Here is an 18,122-nt window from a genome sequence, read left to right as displayed (position 1 = left end):
CTTTTCGTGTCAACTTTCTCACGGCCTCATTGTATAAATACACGTATAAATCTATTTTATCGTGCAAAGTGTTCGACCAGCTCCTGGCAGTCTGTAAAGACGCTCTGTCAAGCATCCGTACCCGATCACCATTAGGTACCCTGTGCTACGCAGACCTCGTAACGACCAATCAGTTTAGGTCATATAATTCCCAACACACCGACCAACTTTCAAATATGTCGTCTAACTCAGATATCATTGACTTCTGATTTGACTGTGTTTTTGATACTCTATTGATAAAGCTTTATTATTCATTTATTGATTTATTTGAACACATAAATATAATGGTAAAAGGAGGCACGAGACACAAATGCGCCATTTAAGTTATTTGAGTTTTGTGTGGGCTTCGATACCGCCCGGGTGCCCAGACCGGAGCAAGTGGTTTTCTTAGGAGGACACTCTCCGAGCCTTTGACCTAAAGGTCTAATCCAAAAGGCAGTGGAGCAACGTAGGGAGATACAGTCTCATGTTAGCTGGTGACTGACAATAGGTTCATACGTCATTTGTTCCCTGAGGATCCTGGAACACGTATGCACCATTGATTCGAAATCAGGGTTTTCCAACTCCTCTAGGTAGACCCTCAGTGTTCATCAACCAGGTTCCAGTGCTGGACATTCGCTTTTCGTCCCCTCAATTTCGTAATCAACAGTAATGTTCCGGGAAGGCAGTGAGTAGGAATTTCCTCACAGAGGCTGTATACGCGTGGCCATTTGATAGCATTACGAGAGAGAAAGCTGACTCTCACCACCCTCGGCCGTACCAGGGCATTTGGGGACGTTATGGTGTTACGGACAAAGGCGTCATCATGTCTTGAGTATCAGTGACATCTCTCAATATACTTCGGTCTAACACGAGCCTCTAGTTTCGTCAGTGTTTTGTTATACTTGACATCTACAGAAACCTGAGAAAGATGCTTTGCATTTTTCCTTTTCACAGTAGATCGAGATGATCTGACTAAATATGTATTTTTGACAGACAAACATACTCACAGGTGCTGAGATTTGTATTCATTGGATAGCCTAGTAACAATTTCAACAACATGCACTTTAATACGGTTAAATAATAAAATTGATGTGATCTCATCGAAGGATGGCATAATATCTTATGTGTCTTAGACTAGTATTTTTATACTGTGTTTAGTCAAATAGTATTTCGAAAAGTCTTCACATCAGGAAGAGCGCGCTTTGGACTTCTGTCACGCTTAGTTGTTTGTTATGAGGTCCGTTAATTGCATGTTATTTCCTTTTGTAAAAAGATTTGGCTCTTAGCTACTAATAGATTTTTCAATTTGGTAAATCTTTTTGAAATCACAGCGCTCGTTTAAACTCCTAAAAAGCCTGCATGAAGAATTTGGATACCTTGAAAGTTCATTTTCAACTAAAATACGCATTATCAGCGTATGATCCTATTTATCAGATCCTATATGACTTTATGACCTGATTATGGCATACCTTGCAATCTCATTTCGGATTTTCCTAGCACGAACTTTCTGCACACCAAGATGTCATTATAATTCATCGAGATTGGTTAGTCTATTGTGAACTGAAAACCGACTTTCATGTTAAAATGTCTACTACTGTCTTAAGTCGCAGGACTCTTACATGTGTTATAATATGTCAACAGAGTTCACTTTAGCTATTTTACTCATATTCTTAATATGATGAGGTTTATCAGGTTGTTTCTTTGTGCAATGATAAGGTGTCTTTTTGCTTCGGTTAATTGAATAGGCAGTATCCTGGTCCACTTTAGTATTCCATTTTGATATAACGTAGTTTTCCCCAAAATGTTTAAAGACTTCATGGACATTTTTTCCTGTTGCTTATCTAAATAAGGTTAGTACTGTGCAAACTGACAGGATTATAAAGCAATATATTTGGAATTTAGATAGTACTTTGAGACAATTGCCAATATGGCTAGTAACACTAAATCAACCGTTTACCCTTCTAAAATATCAGCCAGCTTAGTAATACGGGCCTTTTGGAGACGTTACAGCTAGCGCTAATATATTCGTAGTATCTGAGATATCCTCATCCTGCCTGGTGTGAAGAAATCGTCACGAATATGTGGTTCCCTATTGCTTATCTACTTATCGTTTTTAGGTGTAACGTCCAGGCACTGACGGTCAATAATTTCAACATTTTCGCAACCACATTTCGCACTAAATAAAGTCGGCCTTTACTATTCTCGTTTCAAGTACTTCGGTTTGGACAGCCAGGCAGTTTGTTAGTTATTATGCTGATTGCATATAATGTTAAAGAGTTTACTCATTTACTTACTTCAACCACTTAACTGTAAGTTTCCCACTTTCTTCAACATCAGTTTTGGTGACCAGGAGATACACGCGACTCTTGAAGTATAATTCAAAGTACTCAAACATGTACGGGATCACTTAGTTGTATTGATTCAAATGTCCTACTATTCGAATTCTTCGTTAGATTCGAGTCACAAATATTAACTTTGTCATATCAGCAAGCAGCTATTGTACTTATCCACGTCCTTGACTACACTTTACTGCTCTTTAACAAGTTAATACAGTTCTTGAGACAAGTTTCTTTAACTTGTTAAGTAATCCTGTCCTCAATATATTCTCATAATTCTCTGTGACCCAGTTTTCTGACTAGACATCTACCCTTCTTAGTTGTTTCGTAATTATTTTCCTAGTGTGGCTTCTAAATTAAAACCAGGAAACAGTTTAGAATACTCTACTTTTCGATATTAAAGATGTTTTTCATGGTTGATGGATCTTTATTTGGTTGATGGGTCAGCCTAAACATACTTCCATTTGCTAGACATATATTCGTGTACTTGGCTTCAACCAGTTTGAGAGCTCGTAATACTGTGAGTTTACTCAGACGAAGTAGGTTGAGCGGATTTCAAACCTTGGCCTTGTTAAGTGAAGTTTAGAGGCCTTGAATACTGACCCACTGCTCCACTAACTGTCACTGACAAGACGCACACTGAACTTCAATGTAGTCACACTCGAAATACCTAAACTGTGATGTACCTATTGATCTTTATCTTTGCCACTTATAAGTGCATTTGTTTCTGTGAAGAATTCAGTGAACGAACTTATTTGTATTCAAAACAACGTAATTAAAAGACGTTCAAGCATTTCACGCGAAATCTAAAACTCAATATTTTTTCAAAGATCGTCAATCGCTGGCAGTTTTGAAAAATATATAGTTCTGCGGGTTGTACGACTGTTTATATTGTGTTAAGTAAACAAACGGTTATCAACAGTTATCTTCTCATATTTTTTTCTGTACTTATATTTCACTAATATATTGATTTCGGCAAATGTTTCAGTAATTCTGTAGAAGATTCTGAGATCGAAACTAATTATCATGAAGTAGTCGATGGCTTCGAGAAGTTGGACTTAAAACCAGAACTTCTTCGTGGTATATATGGTTATGGTTATGAAAAGCCATCGGCCATTCAACAGCGAGCTATTAAACCATCTATAGAGGGTCGTGATGTTATCGCTCAAGCTCAGTCCGGCACAGGAAAAACGGCAACATTTGCCATCAGCATTTTACAAAGGATAGACGTCTCATCAAATACTTGTCAAGCCCTTGTCCTCGTGCCAACCAGAGAACTTGCAAGACAAATCCAAACGGTAATTAGTATATCAATAATAAGAAATTTCAGGTTGTTCAACGCATTGGTTCCTATCTGTGTGTCAAATGCTATACGTGTATCGGGGGGACAAGAACCTCGCAAGATATGGCGTGTCTTCAACAGGGTCAACATGTTGTTGTTGGTACTCCCGGCCGTGTTTTTGATATGATGAATCGTAATACTCTGGCAACTGCTAACATCAAGATTTTCGTGTTGGACGAAGCTGATCAAATGCTTGATCGTGGTTTTGAACCCCAAATTAAAGAAATATATAGATTTCTACCTGAAACGGCTCAAGTAATTACACTTCTGTATGATTTCATTTGATACTAGATCATGCTACTGTCTGCCACTATGCCGAAATCAATACTTTCCATCGCACGGAGTATAATGCATGATCCTGTTCAAATACTGATTAAGAAAGAAGAATTGACATTGGATGGGATCAAACAGTTTTATATTAATGTATCCAAAGAAGACTACAAATTAGAGACCTTAATGGATCTATATGGAATAATGAATTTAAGTCAAGTCGTCATTTTTGTTAATTCTGTAAACAAGTCCACACATATTTGTAATGAGCTTAAGCTCAAAAAGTTCCAAGTTTCATGCATTGTAATTTGTCATATTAAACCTACTAAATGTTCTATCCTCTAGCATAGTGATATGGATCAAGAAAAACGTGATGCAGTTATGGAGGAATTCCGTAGTGGAAGATCACGAATTTTGCTGTCCACTGATATTCTGGCGCGTGGTATCGATGTACAGCAAGTCTCATTAGTCGTTAACTATGACCTACCTAGTAATCGTGAGACATATATTCACAGGTCTGTTCCTATTATATGATATAATTTTCACTTATACAGAATCGGGAGAGGAGGTCGTTTCGGTAGAAAAGGTACAGCCATCAACTTCATCACTGAATCAGAAGTAGAAGCTCTAAGTGACTTACAGCAATATTTCAATACAGAAATTCTTGAGATGCCTGATGACATTGTTGATTTTCTGTAACCTGAACTTGAGCCCACTTATACATTTTAATATTTGTTCCTAGCTGAGCTACTTTCAGTTTTTATTGTTGGTTATCTGGTCATTAATTTTCGAGTTTTATTCTTCCATCCAACACCGCTCTTGTCACATCTTTAGGTGTTACTATTCCTGATTCTTCAATTTGTTCACTGGGGGTGCTTAATTGGGAAATAAATCAGAATTTGCGCATTGTGGACCTCGGTCGTTTGATTTCATGTTATTTATTAAAGGTTATACGCTTGCTATTATGCCAAAAGGTTTGTCTTCAGTTCTCAGTAAAAGGCAATCGTAGTATTGAATATTGATAAAAAATACAAAACGTGGCTCTAACTTTTGTGTATTGAGCTTCTATTCTTGAGGTTGTGGGTTCGTGTCCTCGGAACGAGCGCTTTTTGCCCCCAAATGCCATAGTACGGTCGAAGGCAGGGAATCCGTCTCCCCCTCGAATTACTCACATGGTCATGCATATACGGCAACTGCTAAGAAATCTTTCTCACAGCGGGGGTGTTGTTTACGAAATTGAGGGGACGAAAAGTGAATGTCCCTCACTTGAACTGGGTTGGTGGGTTCGGAGAACCTTCCTACGGTATTTGGAAAACACTGACTTCAAAGCAATGGTTCACATGGGCTCAAGGTTCCTAAGAAAACAAATAGCGTATGAATCAATTGTTAGTCACCGGCTACCATGAGACTGCATCTCTTTACGTTGCTTCACTGCCTTGTGGACTAGATCTCTGGTTCGAAGGCTGGGAGAGTGGCCTTCTAAGAAAACCACTTGCTTTAGTTTGTGCGCCCGGGTAATATTCCAGCCCCCTTACAAATCGAATGATTTGTGTGGCGCGTCTGTGTTTGGTACCTCCTTGTACCAATTTTTATGTGTTTAAATAGAAAGGTGTCCATCTAATTCGACAAAATTTAATAACCGAGACGTTTCGTTTACAAATGTTTTATCTAGTGCGGTTTAAGATTGTAGTACGGCATGAAGACTGAATGAAAAATGCTCTAACGTTCCTTTAAGTGAACCCACAAATATGCTTTGAATAAAGCATGTTTTTATCTTTGTTTCACAACCAAATCTTCCTTGAAGGAAATATATTAACTTATGTTTGTCCATATATATTAATCAACCTAATCTTTCTAGTACGAGTTGTTTTTGAGGTCCTTCTGCGTTCCGTAAACGGAATAGATCTCTTCATCTTAAATAGAGTTATTACCCTTTCGGATTGTGTAGTCTAATTAAAGAACTGAGGATCGATTATAACTAATAAAGTCCTCATCATATTCAGAAATACCGTTCTAGGTATTCCTGGTCGCTTACAATGAATGATTGTAAAGTTATCATCGAAAACTAGTGCTATACATTCAAATGGATTGCTCATCTATATTTCCAAGTTGATGGGTTTTCCATAAAATATTCAAACTAGAATTACCAGGTACCGTGAGCGACACTTAATTGTGATAACCTTCAGCTTGGTAGAGATTGAGGTCTAGTTAGATACACAATCGTATGTTATGCTATACCCTTATTATATCAATTTATGTATCATGACTAGTCTACACGTCAGTAGAACTAAGATAACTGTTAAGGCATTGCTGTGGAACGTTTTCTTCGGTGGGATGAGATGCTTATTTTCCTCAGGCAATTTTCGTAGATTTTCCTAGTCATTGTATAGTAATAAAAAAAGTTAATTGCTACTGTGATAAAAAGGCATACATATTGATTATCCCAACTTATTAACAAATTACTTGTTAAGATAGGGGTTTTGTGCGTAGTGCTTTCATTTGTTAGGTTGCAGGTCCAGTCACAATTTACCTCCATGCGAGCAAACTCGTAGCATCGTTAGCCCCCGTATAAATATCATATCCAAACAAAGAAGAAGAATGGCAACTTCCAGGAGTGGTTTATGGACTATTATTACATAGATTCTAAGTGAATAGTTATTTAGTAACTAGAGTATATATATATATATATATATTCGCATTCCTTTTTTCACGATTTTTCATTTGACCTAGTGGCTACTGTTATGCGATTTACTATTCCTAATCCACAATCAACATGTTAGTTAGAGCCTCACACTCAAACCCACTTTTGGCCTGATCTTGTACAGTTATTTTTCATTTTATGGTGTGGTACGGTCTGGCCTACTTGTGTATAAAACATGTATATCTGAAATATACGATCCATGTAGCGGAGGCTGATATTTGTGTTATAAACTGGAACGGCTATACTAGACCATAAGCTACTATTAAACGATCAGTCAGTATTCCGAGTTGACTCAAGTAGTCGAACGCGTCGACAACTTCACCTATATTGGCAGTCTGATCAGACCTAATGGGTTGGTGTCTGACGAAATCTCAGCACGGATTCAAAAAGCTCGTTTGGCTTTTGCCATCTTACGTCACATATGGGGAAGGTGAGATATCCGTCTACCAATTAAGGGACGAGTATACTGTGCAGCAGTTCGCTCTGTTCTACTTTATGACTGCGAAACGTGGCCATTAGGAGCAGGAGATATTCGTAAGTTGCCAGTATTTGACCACAGATGCCTTAGAAATATTGCTCGCATCTGCTGGGATCTTCAGGTAAGTAATAGTGAGGTTAGACGCAGGGTGTTAGGGAGTGATGGTAAATCAGTTGATGTTGTTTTTGGTTAGGCCACGTGTTACGTATGTCTGAACACCGATTACCACAGTGCGCAATGCTGACTAGTGTTGGGAATAGTTGGAAGAAAGTTGGGGGCGGCCAAACCAAAATGTGGCACCAGTCCTTGAAGTCACTAACTTTTGGTTTGAGTCATGTTGATACATGCAGACTACTTGGTTGGGGTCCGCGTGACTATCGTAACCAATAGTTGTAGACTTTGGGTGACATGTTTTTGAAGTCTTATCTGGATCCGTTGTTAGTCGTTGACTGTTTCGTTCCATAGAGACAGTCTATTTTCTAGGAAATTTCGCTTGAATTATTGGGAGTATCGGTATCCAATTCAGTTTCACAGTCATTATTTCCATCTCCAACAAACATTGGTTATCTTTTGTTAAGCACCATAGTACCTAAATGTAATACGACTCACTAAAACAATATTGATTACCCATCCATCAATAAACAACATAGGATCTGACAAATTTGCGTAAGCCGAAGTCGCCATATTACACTCTGAACACGTTAATTTGGAATAGCTTTAAATCAATCAACGAGTCTCAAGTTTTTTTTCCAAGGCGTTATTTAATATACGTTGAACTAAAAACGTAACATCCACCTAATTTGCATAATGCAACTCTTCACGGTAACTGTCTAATCAAATCCACAAAAAGTACGTAGAATCGAATTACTTTGCAAATTCAGACACCTGTTTTGAAGGATTATAGACCGTGGTACCTTCGGTACCGGCAATGCGAAAAGACATTATCTACAATAATGCTGAGAGGGATCCTGTAGTATACAGTAGTGACCTGAAAATGTTTGCCGGTGTAAGTACTATATTACTTAAAGAATATGATTTTCCTTGCCTCAGTTCTATGCTGTTGTAAAGCTTAACTATACACGATACTCAAATGTATTGATGTATCTGTGATGTAACCCTATGTTATGGTAAGGTCGGTCGAATGCTTTCTTAACCTTTTCCAATCCATCGATCGCACCATATTTGGAAGTAGTATCTCCATTCTTCAGTCACTTAAGTTTCGAAATGCTGTCCACTGATCCACTTCATTTTAGACTTCACTTGCGTTTATAACAATGTTACACTCAGTTCGGTTATTTGTGGAAACGCTACCAAGGTAAATATGGTCAAATAATTGTAGATTCAATGTGGTGCCCGTTTTTTTTGCTGTCACATGTTGTTGGCAGTAAAATGCATTAGTTGTTGGTGTGTGCATAGTCTAATATTTGACAAGCGAGGAATATGCCAAGCGACTTCAGACGTTCGACTTTCCAGAAATATACTAGTGCAAAATCAGACTCAGCTTCTTTTCAAACCAATGATAATGAGCTGTAGTCATAACTTGGGTCATGGCACTATATCCCATATCATTCAAAAGGTGAATTCACGCAAAAATGTGGGTTTTATTTAAAAATGCAAGTAATTTACATACTCCGTAAGAACAACAGCGTGTTAGTTATGAGCAAGTGGTGATCAATACACTACATCAAATATTCTAATTCATCCAATTCGTTATCATGTATTATAGGATACGGTCAGGCAAAATGTTCAAACTTATTTTGGTTCCCTATACTGCTCTGTGTTTATCCATTGTAATTTCAACTGTTTACTTGTGAGGTCTAATTTGCAAATAATTTTCATTGTTTGGAAATGTAGATGGATTTTATTAAACCGATAAATTTTCAATGTTATAATATCATTTAATTTTATTAACAGTGGTTGAAAAGGTGGTGCATGGACATGTTTTTCTCCAGACCATTTCCATACCCTTGTGTATCTATCCAATGGTTGCTTGAAATAGACACCTTCATTATGATTATATTGTAATCTGAAAGAAATAAATTCCTTTGTGTTAGTTACTGTCATGGTCTTAAACTTAATGCATAAGTTATTATGGTCTACACAATTGCAAATAGAATTAGTGGACTAATGACTAAAACATTCACGTATCATTTAAGTAGATAGTAATTTCAGTTTGGCCAGCTGGGTAGTATCACTAATAAATAAACGTTGGTGAAAAGCTGATTTAATGATACTGTGTTTGGTAAATGCGTTAAAACAAACTAGCTAATAATTTCTAATCTCTGCGTTGCCTCAAATGGTAATAAACAAAGCCAATGTGTCAGATTTTTAGCTTTTTTTCAAAAAACACAAATGAAACCCGGTTTCGGTTTGAATGAACTGAATTTATAACATGTAAATTGAACTGTTTGTCAATTTTATATAGTCTGAATTGTGTACTTATCTGTTGATAAAGATCTCATTCATATGGCATATTAAATGAACAACTATCAATATTAAGTGTATTAAATGGATAGTTGTCTTCTGATCTGAGTGCGTGAGTTAAAATTATATCTTAAATAAAATTATTTCAGTAATCCATTCAGTTGTTACTATTTGCTTTCAGAATTTTTAATGGTTTTCGCTAATAGGGAAACTTATGTCAGACAATAAGGTTATAAAAGTCCATTGGTTGTTTCAGGAACTTAAGTGTTCACTAACTGACTAATAACTCAATTGAACTATGTGGATATATATATATATATATATATATATATATATATTGTCTATTTAGTTAGATATTTAAAATCTCCCTTGGTTATTCATTGGGTTTTGAGGATCAGTCTCGTGAAGTAATATTCATTATTGGTAGATTCAGAAATAATTTTTCATTTAGTGACAGTCTTAGTTATAGAGAAATATCAATTGTCGCTGGTTTCTGTCCTGCATGTAGTGCTTTTTCTTAAAATTGATCTGCCTATTTGCATAGTCCGGTGTACAATTCGATTAGTTATTGTTTTTCTGAAATTGGTTTCCCTAATGGTTCGTTCCGTTACGTGTATTCAAAATGTCCTACTTAGTTTGTGAGAATTTTCTGCTGTCACCTAATGATATGTCATTATTAGACCAAGATTGATCAAAATACGTCCCATGGGGATATTTCAACCTAACATTGTATTTCATTTAGGTAGTCAAACCATTTAGATATATGCACAACAGAGGTCGAAAGTTTAAAATTATTTTAGAGGAATAAGACGCTATATGATATTGAAAAACAAATCCAGTCTACTGCTACTACAACCGGAAAAGTGTAGCCACGTTCATTTCTCGATATCAAATACAAATGGTTTGGCCAGTATCTGTTTAGGAATAAAATTGCTATATTAGAGCAACAAAGAACGAAGTTGTTAAAGCGTTTGGGTCATTGGTAAGAACATTCATTGAAATTTAGACGAATAGCTCGAAATTTGAAGCTTTTGAATAATTTCAGCAACTGGAATTTACATGAAACGTCCAAATAACTACAAAAGGAGCAACCGCAATAAGATAAGTTAATGTTTATGAGATAATTAGTGACAGAAAGTAACTAAACTTTATCACATTAATTTGAGTTAAACAACAACTACCTTATATTATTTTTCTTGTCATAAACTACCCCATGAATATTGCTATCGAATACACCGATTAATTGGCCAACAGTTGGCTGTACATCCGCATTGGTCAATTTCTTCATTTTACTAGTACTATTGTTTAATACTTTAAAAGAAGCAGATTTTTGTTTATGATTTATTTTGGCATCTTCTTTTCCAACTTTTGTCATATTCAGATGTAACAGATCATGTACAATAAATAGTAGACCAACTGGTTCATTATTATTGGTGTTAATTTCGCTAGGTAGAAATAAGATTGCTGGATTACCAGTTGGATAACTGGATGTAGCGAATATTTGTTAAGGAGTTTTGTGTTATTTCATGCCACAGAACATAAAAAAATGAAAGGTTTATAAAGGTTGTTCGACCTAATGCACATTTGATTCTGGAATAATATTCATAATTAGTTTCATAAATAGTAACTTCTTGGAAAGTAACTTACTAGGTGAGAGCTTTATGATGTTAGCAGACTTATATAAGATGTACTGAACAGAATATTTACTAAAGATTATATGGATTTATAGCTTTTATTCTGTCACTCTACTTTAAATTAGATGTTGCTAATAAAAGATATTGATAAACAAAAGTGACAGTGAATGAGTGATCTTGGATTTAATCTGCAAGGAATTTAGACATTATCTTGTTATTATTTATAAGCAGACAAACAAATCAAAACCTGTGCACATACATGGCTCTTGATTGTGTTTCTGTCCCAATTACTCGGTTAACACAGAGAAAAAAGACGTTAATATCGAAGAGTACTTCTCACTTCATTTATGATAAGTAACATTATAATCATGTAAAAAAATGCTTTGAATATGTGAACTTTTGTTTTTCAGTTGACGTTAGCTGAAGAAACCATGTAAACCCAAGGATCATTGAATGCATATTTCTCTGTGGTATAGGACTCACTAGCAATACACATCCGTGACCCCCCTCCAAGACCACAGGAACTCCAAGTCCCGTGATGAGTGCCTAGCCTTGACTGAACTGCGTCAGTTACAACGTAGAACTTCGTACGTACGTACATCAGTTCGAGTTGCCATACCACATTAACACAGAGATACAATTGTCGATTCAAATCCCATAGGGATAGAGGTAGTAAGAGTATAAGCATTAATTTGAAAGATTAGGGTTCGAAGATGTTATTCAGGGAGTATAATCCAGTGAAATAAATTTGAAAAGAGAAAAAGGAAAAGGACATGAAGAATTCAGAAGATTAGAATTCGGGAGAACACAAACAGTGGATGCACCTGCATCATTGCAAATGATTTTGAGCCATGTCATTCAAGGTCTCTAACCATCGGTTGCTATCATCTCGCGAATCCCAACCAGGAAATCTACACCTACCAACATGGCTCAGTCCAATTGTCAGTGACTTCATGGATTTGTGTCACGTTTTGGTCTGGCCGCCCCTTGCTTTCTTCCAACCTACTCCTACACCATAAAACATTGCACGTCGGGGCAGTCGGTGGTTGGGCATATGTAACACGTGTTCCAGCCATCTCAACTGATGAGGTTTCACTACTTCATCAATCGATTTGCCATCCTTACCTAATACCCGTTTCCTAACAACTGCATTAGTCATTCGGCAGTCCCAGAATATGCGAGCAATGCTTCGAAGACACCTATGATAGAAAACTAGTAGCCTACGGATATCCTTTACTCTGACCGGCCATGTTTCACAGGCATAAAGTAGGACGGAAGTAGGTGCTGCACAGTAAACCCATCCTTTGGTTGGTAGATAGATATCTCGCCTACGCCGTAAATGACGCAAGTTGGCAAAAGCTAGACGGGCCTTCTGTATCCGTGCTGAGATTCCGTCACATACCAGACCACATAGGTTGATGAGACTCCCAAGATAAGTGAAGCGGTCAACACTCTCAACTATTTCACTCCCTATCATTAATTCAGGTGCCGATGCAACCCAATCCTGAAGTAACATTTCGCACTTCGAGGGGGAGAATCGCATCCCGAACATGCCTGCATTGTTGCTTATAGTGGTCAGAAGACTTTGCATTTTGTCAGCGTCTTTACCAAATAGAACAATATCATCGGCGTATTCTAAGTCAACAAATGAATCTCCTGGTAGGAGTTCAACCCCTCTAAATTTGGATGAGGAAAGTATTATTTCTAAAAGCACGTTGACAATAAAGCTAAACCAAAATGGAGATAGTGGATAGCCCTGACAAACACCACTTGAGGTAATCGATTCTGATGACAGTTCGCCATAAGCTTTAACTCAACCAGTTGTGTTCGAGTAGAGAACCTGTATAAGGTTAACATACTTTGGTACTTCTTTCAGTGACAAACTCTGTCATAGAACCTCCCGATCAACAGAGTCAAATGCCGCTTTAAGGTCGAGAAATACTACTATTGTGGGACGTCTGAATATGTGTCTATGTTCTAGGACCTGACGTAGAGTGAATATCTGGTCCACATAAGCACGTCCAAGTCGAAAACCAGCCTGGTTTCCTCTAGTCTGCTTTTCACAAGCTTCGGTTAGGCGTCGAAGCATTATTGAAGCTAATATTTTAGACACTATATTAGTCAAACTGATCCCTCTGTGATTGTCACAAGAGGACTTTTGTGCTTTCTTATATACTGGCACAATTAGTGATTGGGATCAGTCAGATGGAATTGCGTCCAGTTCCCAGATTCTATCTAAAACCTCAGTCAATGTCGCTGCTAGTACTGGACCGCCATCCTGAAAAATCTCAGGGGTAAACCTGTCAGGGCCTGCTGCTTTCCCTCGTTTCAGATTTCCTATAGCTTTTTCAACCTCGTAAAGATTTGGTGTACTTACATTAACTTGCCATTCAGGTCGACTGGGGATCTTGGGAAACCGAAGTGTGGCTGAAGACCACTTGAACTGATCTCTAAAGTGTTCTTCCCATCGATCCAATCTTCTGGATTGAGAATGAACAATATATCCATTTTTTTCCAAGATAGTTTCGCTAACAGTTGGGTTCCTAATACCGCTTTTTTTCAACAAGTCTGAACGGTTGTCTGCTGTTGCCTATTGCCGCTGCCTTTTTTTATCTCTCTTGCTCTCGCTATCCACCGCTGTTCGCGATCATTGCGTAGACTTCTTATTAGCCTGCGCTTAGGCTGACTCCGCTCTTCGTTATGTTCAGAGCCATATGGGATGAGTTTTCGAGCATATATCAGTGCGGTAGATTCTGCTGAGATCCAGTGTTTCTCCCTGACCTTATGGTTTATCGTACCAGCAGATATGACTGCTGCTTCCACAGTTTTTCGGATGTCATTCCATACTGCTACCGGGTGGGCACAACTTACATGGCTGTCTAACTGTGTTTCTAGCTGTTCCTGAAACATATTCTTAGCTTTCCTATCATTAAGTAGAACCCTTAGAGGCTTCATTGCCGCGTCTTTCCTACGTCCAGTAAGGCGCAGACAGATACGCGTTCGCAATAGAGCATGATCTGAATCTAAACATGTGCTCCAGAATGAGCGACAGTCTTCGGTCTCTGATAGCGATGTGGTCTATTTGGGTCCAACGTTGGTACGAATTCGGGGATCGCCATGTCAAAAGATGCTTTTCCTTGTGTTTAAAGTTAGTATTTGCAAGAAACAGACGGTTATCTGAGCACAGCTGCAACAGACGGTCGCCATTATTTGTTTTTTGAGCCACGACACCATAGGAGCCACCCTGGTGTCTTTACATTTCGCTTAGTTTACCTAGTTGAGCATTAAAGTCACCAGTCACTATTACTACATCAGAGCGCCTAGCTTTTCGGAGAAGTTCGGAAAGCTTTCTGTAAAACTCATATTTTACATCATCTGAGCTGCAGTCAGTGGGAGAGTAGGCAGAGGTGACGAAGAGGCAACGACGAGTGTCCCTATCTTTCTGAGTCCCTACTGATCCGTTTAGTCGGACAGCACACAGACGACTGTCTAATGGAATACAGTCCAAAAGAGCTAGTTCTGCCCTAGGACTCAATGCTATACCTACGTCAGAGGCCGCAAAGGGCAGCATCAAGGTCTCCAGATACATGAAGCGTGAATCGAGTGGGTTGTTTATTTTGACATGGTGAGGTCAAATGAACGACGCTACTCGGATCCTATATGCGCGTTTCGGAGACGCAGCACACATCCGTGGTGTGGGATTCTAAATTCCTAGCTAAGGAGGCCTGCTATCCTATTTGGCACAGTGTTCCGCGTACTCGAATCGTTTGCCCTAGAGGTGTGAGGTGAAAAAGGGACGTGAGAAGGGTTAGTCATGGAGATAAGAGAGTAATTAGGTGTAGGAAGGATTTGAATGTGACCAGCTTGGTCTCGGTAGTATACTGTTTCGTATATTTCATCTACTTCTAAATAATTCTTTTTTCCTAATCTTTGTTGCAGTAGAGTTTTTCAAATAAATGGGGACCTTTTATATGAAGCAACACCCAGGTGAATTGTAGTTATGAGCTTGTCAGTACATCCAAACTGATTGAATATTATTCTAACGCTGTTTTTCGCTTGTAAATCTGCAACGTAGAGTAGGTTGGTGATTGAAATACTTAGTTGTCAGGCTGAAAACACGAACTAAATTCCTCACACTATCTACTTCATTGAAGTAAACAACCAAATTGTTTTACCACATTTAATAAGAAGTTATTCCCCAATATCGATCACATGAGTATGTTTTTAATTATTAAAGCCTCAGGTCATTCACAACGTCCTCAATGTTTATAAAGCGTGTTGTACCCAGTAATTTCGCTTATTATTCTGATTAATTAATAGCTGTGTGCTGGATATTGCAATGTAACTTTCACTAAAGTTTCTATTTTAAGCATCTCAAGTTGTCAGCATGTATGTTACGAAAATGTCAGTGTAGCGTACCTCAACATCCAGAATGAAAAACAAATATTATCAAAATCAGGGTTTAAAATATAATCTGTAAATTAAACACTAGTATACATCACTCCCTCACTAAATAGACCGAGAAATGATTGAAGTTTATGGATACAACATACACTTATCGAACATCGATAATGTTGAGGATAACCTTTATTATATAATGCTATATTCTATGTCTTCAATAGTTAGAAGATGGAATTTTTTGTTCTCAGTTTGATGAAAACTATTATAACTGCTTAGTATTTGTTAGGAAATACTAATCTTTATCCCTGAAAAACATGAAAAAAGTAGACAAAGAGTAATTGACTTAGTCTTAGCCAGTTAGTACTCTTGGTAATTTATCGTAAATTCTAAAAGCGTATATGGTATTTATATTCTTTTTTTATTTTAATAGTGGGATATTTAAATTACCACTAATTCTGACAACTTTTAGGGAGCTTTAAAATGTTACTGATAACTTTCTATATGATCGTTGATAACAATAACTAAGTTTTAACTACTATGTTGTCATCTTGAGGATGTGTAGACTACTGAGTGTAAAAATCTATCCAAGAAGTCAATGTCACAAGCATTTATCAAACCAAGCATTACAATGTCTAATTATATAGTCCATAATGAAATAATACTAATGGTATTATTAAGCAGAGATGTACATTTCATCGCTTCTACGTCTAGTTGTCAACTGGATTTAGCTGCATCCTTGTGTTGATATTCACATTTGGACTCGAACTCAGTACTTACTTTTCAAACACTCAACGAGTTATTCACTTCGCTACTGAGTCCAGATAGTCACGGAATCCAGCATTGGAGATGAATTATAACAATGACTAATGGCATACTGTCTAGTTCACATAATTGATCGAATCATATTAATCTAGCCATAATGTAGGTAATTAATTTACTTGAAATAATCCTGAAAGATTGTTTGTAATTGATGTTAGACAGCTGAAAGTAGTCAAACTTTCGACATAAATTTTATACTGACCGATATTTATCAACAATGTTTATTTGTTGAATAGTAACACGTTCAGTTATGGGACATAGTAAGGCAAGCCTTTGGATTTCTAGAATAGTATCAGTTTCATCTACACTGGAAATATGATTTGTTGATGCATGTCAAACAATTATGAAACCTACACAAAATGCTTCTTAACATTGTTTTTAACTAAACACATAACGATTACCATCACTAAGACCACTTTCAAAACAGTGTGTAATTTATAATCAGTAAGAAATTAATATAGAGATCTAACCATTCTTCAAGCGAGACACTAACATTTGATTAAGTGAACTATTTATCATATTTTCAAAGGTTTCAAAATTTTATGTATATTTGTATAACAGGCGAGTGAATTTAAGACAAAATATATCGCTTTACAGTTGAAATCAGGAACCGATCTAAGCTAGACCACCATTGAAGACCTGGAAGCACTGGACGACAGTTTCCTCCTAATATGGGGCTCCTCAGAAGTGCAAACCCGCGGCAATCTAACCAAGGACCTTCGATCTCGCACGCAAACGCTAGACCTCTAGACCACTGAGCCGACATTTAATGGTGTTAATGTCGAACATCGATATATATATATATATAAAATTTAATGTCACTCATAATTATACTTGCTTCAACAATCCTAAATAACGATCAGATTGTAAAAAGAACTATTTTGATTAGTAGACTTATAGGGTTATAATACACATTATAACCAATCTTAGATTGAGCCAAATCAAAATATCAATTTAAAACTTAAAATAAAACTTACCTGCTTGTCAATTTGCACAAATAATTTACAAAAGTATCATGTTCAATAGCTAACAATTGAAGTTTTTTGCTTAAAGCTATGCTAAATTCGGACTCACTAACTTTGACTCCATCGTTGATTAATTTTTCCTTTAATAATGTGTTAGGTGTACTTAATCAAGTTAAATGTATCTGATCAATTTGTGTAAATATCAGTCCTAAATAAATATTTCAGTAAAGCTTAACTATGCGGCGGAGCCAATGATAAATATACCAATACCCCCAAGGTTATGGGGCATATATGAAAACAACATGCCGTTCCACCTAGTCAGTCATGTGCAGTGTAGAACCAGACACATTTGCTCATCGACTTAATTTGCCAAATAATATTAAGATTACTTGCTTACGCCTGCTACCCCTACCTCTCGTGGAGGAGCATAGGCTGCTCACTAGCATTCTCCATTGAACTCTGTCCTGGGCAATCCATTTCAGTTGATATTCATCTTTTTCATGTCTACTTCCAATTCCCAACTCAGTGTGTTCTTTAGTCCTCCTCTTTTCCATTTTCTTTCAGGATTCCAAGTTAGCACTTGCCTCGTGATGAAGTTTAGTGATTTCCGAAATGTATGTCCTATCCACTTCTAGCGTCTTTTCCTTATTTCCTCTTCAACTCGAAGCTGGTTTGTTCTCTTGCACAGTAGGTTGTTTCTAATGGTATCCAGCAAAACTGACATTCAGCAT

General features: G+C 37.2%; 2 protein-coding genes across 2 annotated transcripts in view; one reads left to right on the top strand and one right to left on the bottom strand.

Annotated features, from left to right (window-relative positions):
• The first annotated feature begins 1,203 nt into the window (after positions 1-1,203).
• Smp_097660 (DEAD box ATP-dependent RNA helicase, putative) lies at positions 1,204-4,922 on the top strand. Its single transcript, XM_018790891.1, has 6 exons — positions 1,204-1,258; positions 3,346-3,655; positions 3,688-3,954; positions 3,991-4,272; positions 4,315-4,484; positions 4,524-4,922. Exons 1-6 carry the CDS (start codon positions 1,254-1,256, stop codon positions 4,666-4,668), a joined length of 1,179 nt encoding a protein of 392 aa, XP_018645905.1. The 5' UTR covers positions 1,204-1,253; the 3' UTR covers positions 4,669-4,922.
• A 3,978-nt stretch (positions 4,923-8,900) lies between these two features.
• The window catches only part of Smp_097640 (hypothetical protein), a gene marked incomplete at both ends in the record, with an annotated part of 31,562 nt that continues 22,340 nt past the window's right edge, over positions 8,901-18,122 (bottom strand). Inside the window, 2 exons of the mRNA XM_018790890.1 lie at positions 8,901-9,174; positions 10,754-11,056. Of these exons, the coding sequence (XP_018645904.1) occupies positions 8,901-9,174; positions 10,754-11,056 (577 nt within the window). The remainder of the gene's footprint in view (positions 9,175-10,753; positions 11,057-18,122) is intronic.

This window comes from Schistosoma mansoni, assembly GCF_000237925.1.
Source record: "Schistosoma mansoni, WGS project CABG00000000 data, supercontig 0013, strain Puerto Rico, whole genome shotgun sequence".
Lineage (NCBI taxonomy): Eukaryota > Metazoa > Platyhelminthes > Trematoda > Strigeidida > Schistosomatidae > Schistosoma > Schistosoma mansoni.
The sequence above is the reverse complement of the archived record's forward strand: the minus strand, read 5'-3'. Positions and strand labels throughout refer to the sequence as shown.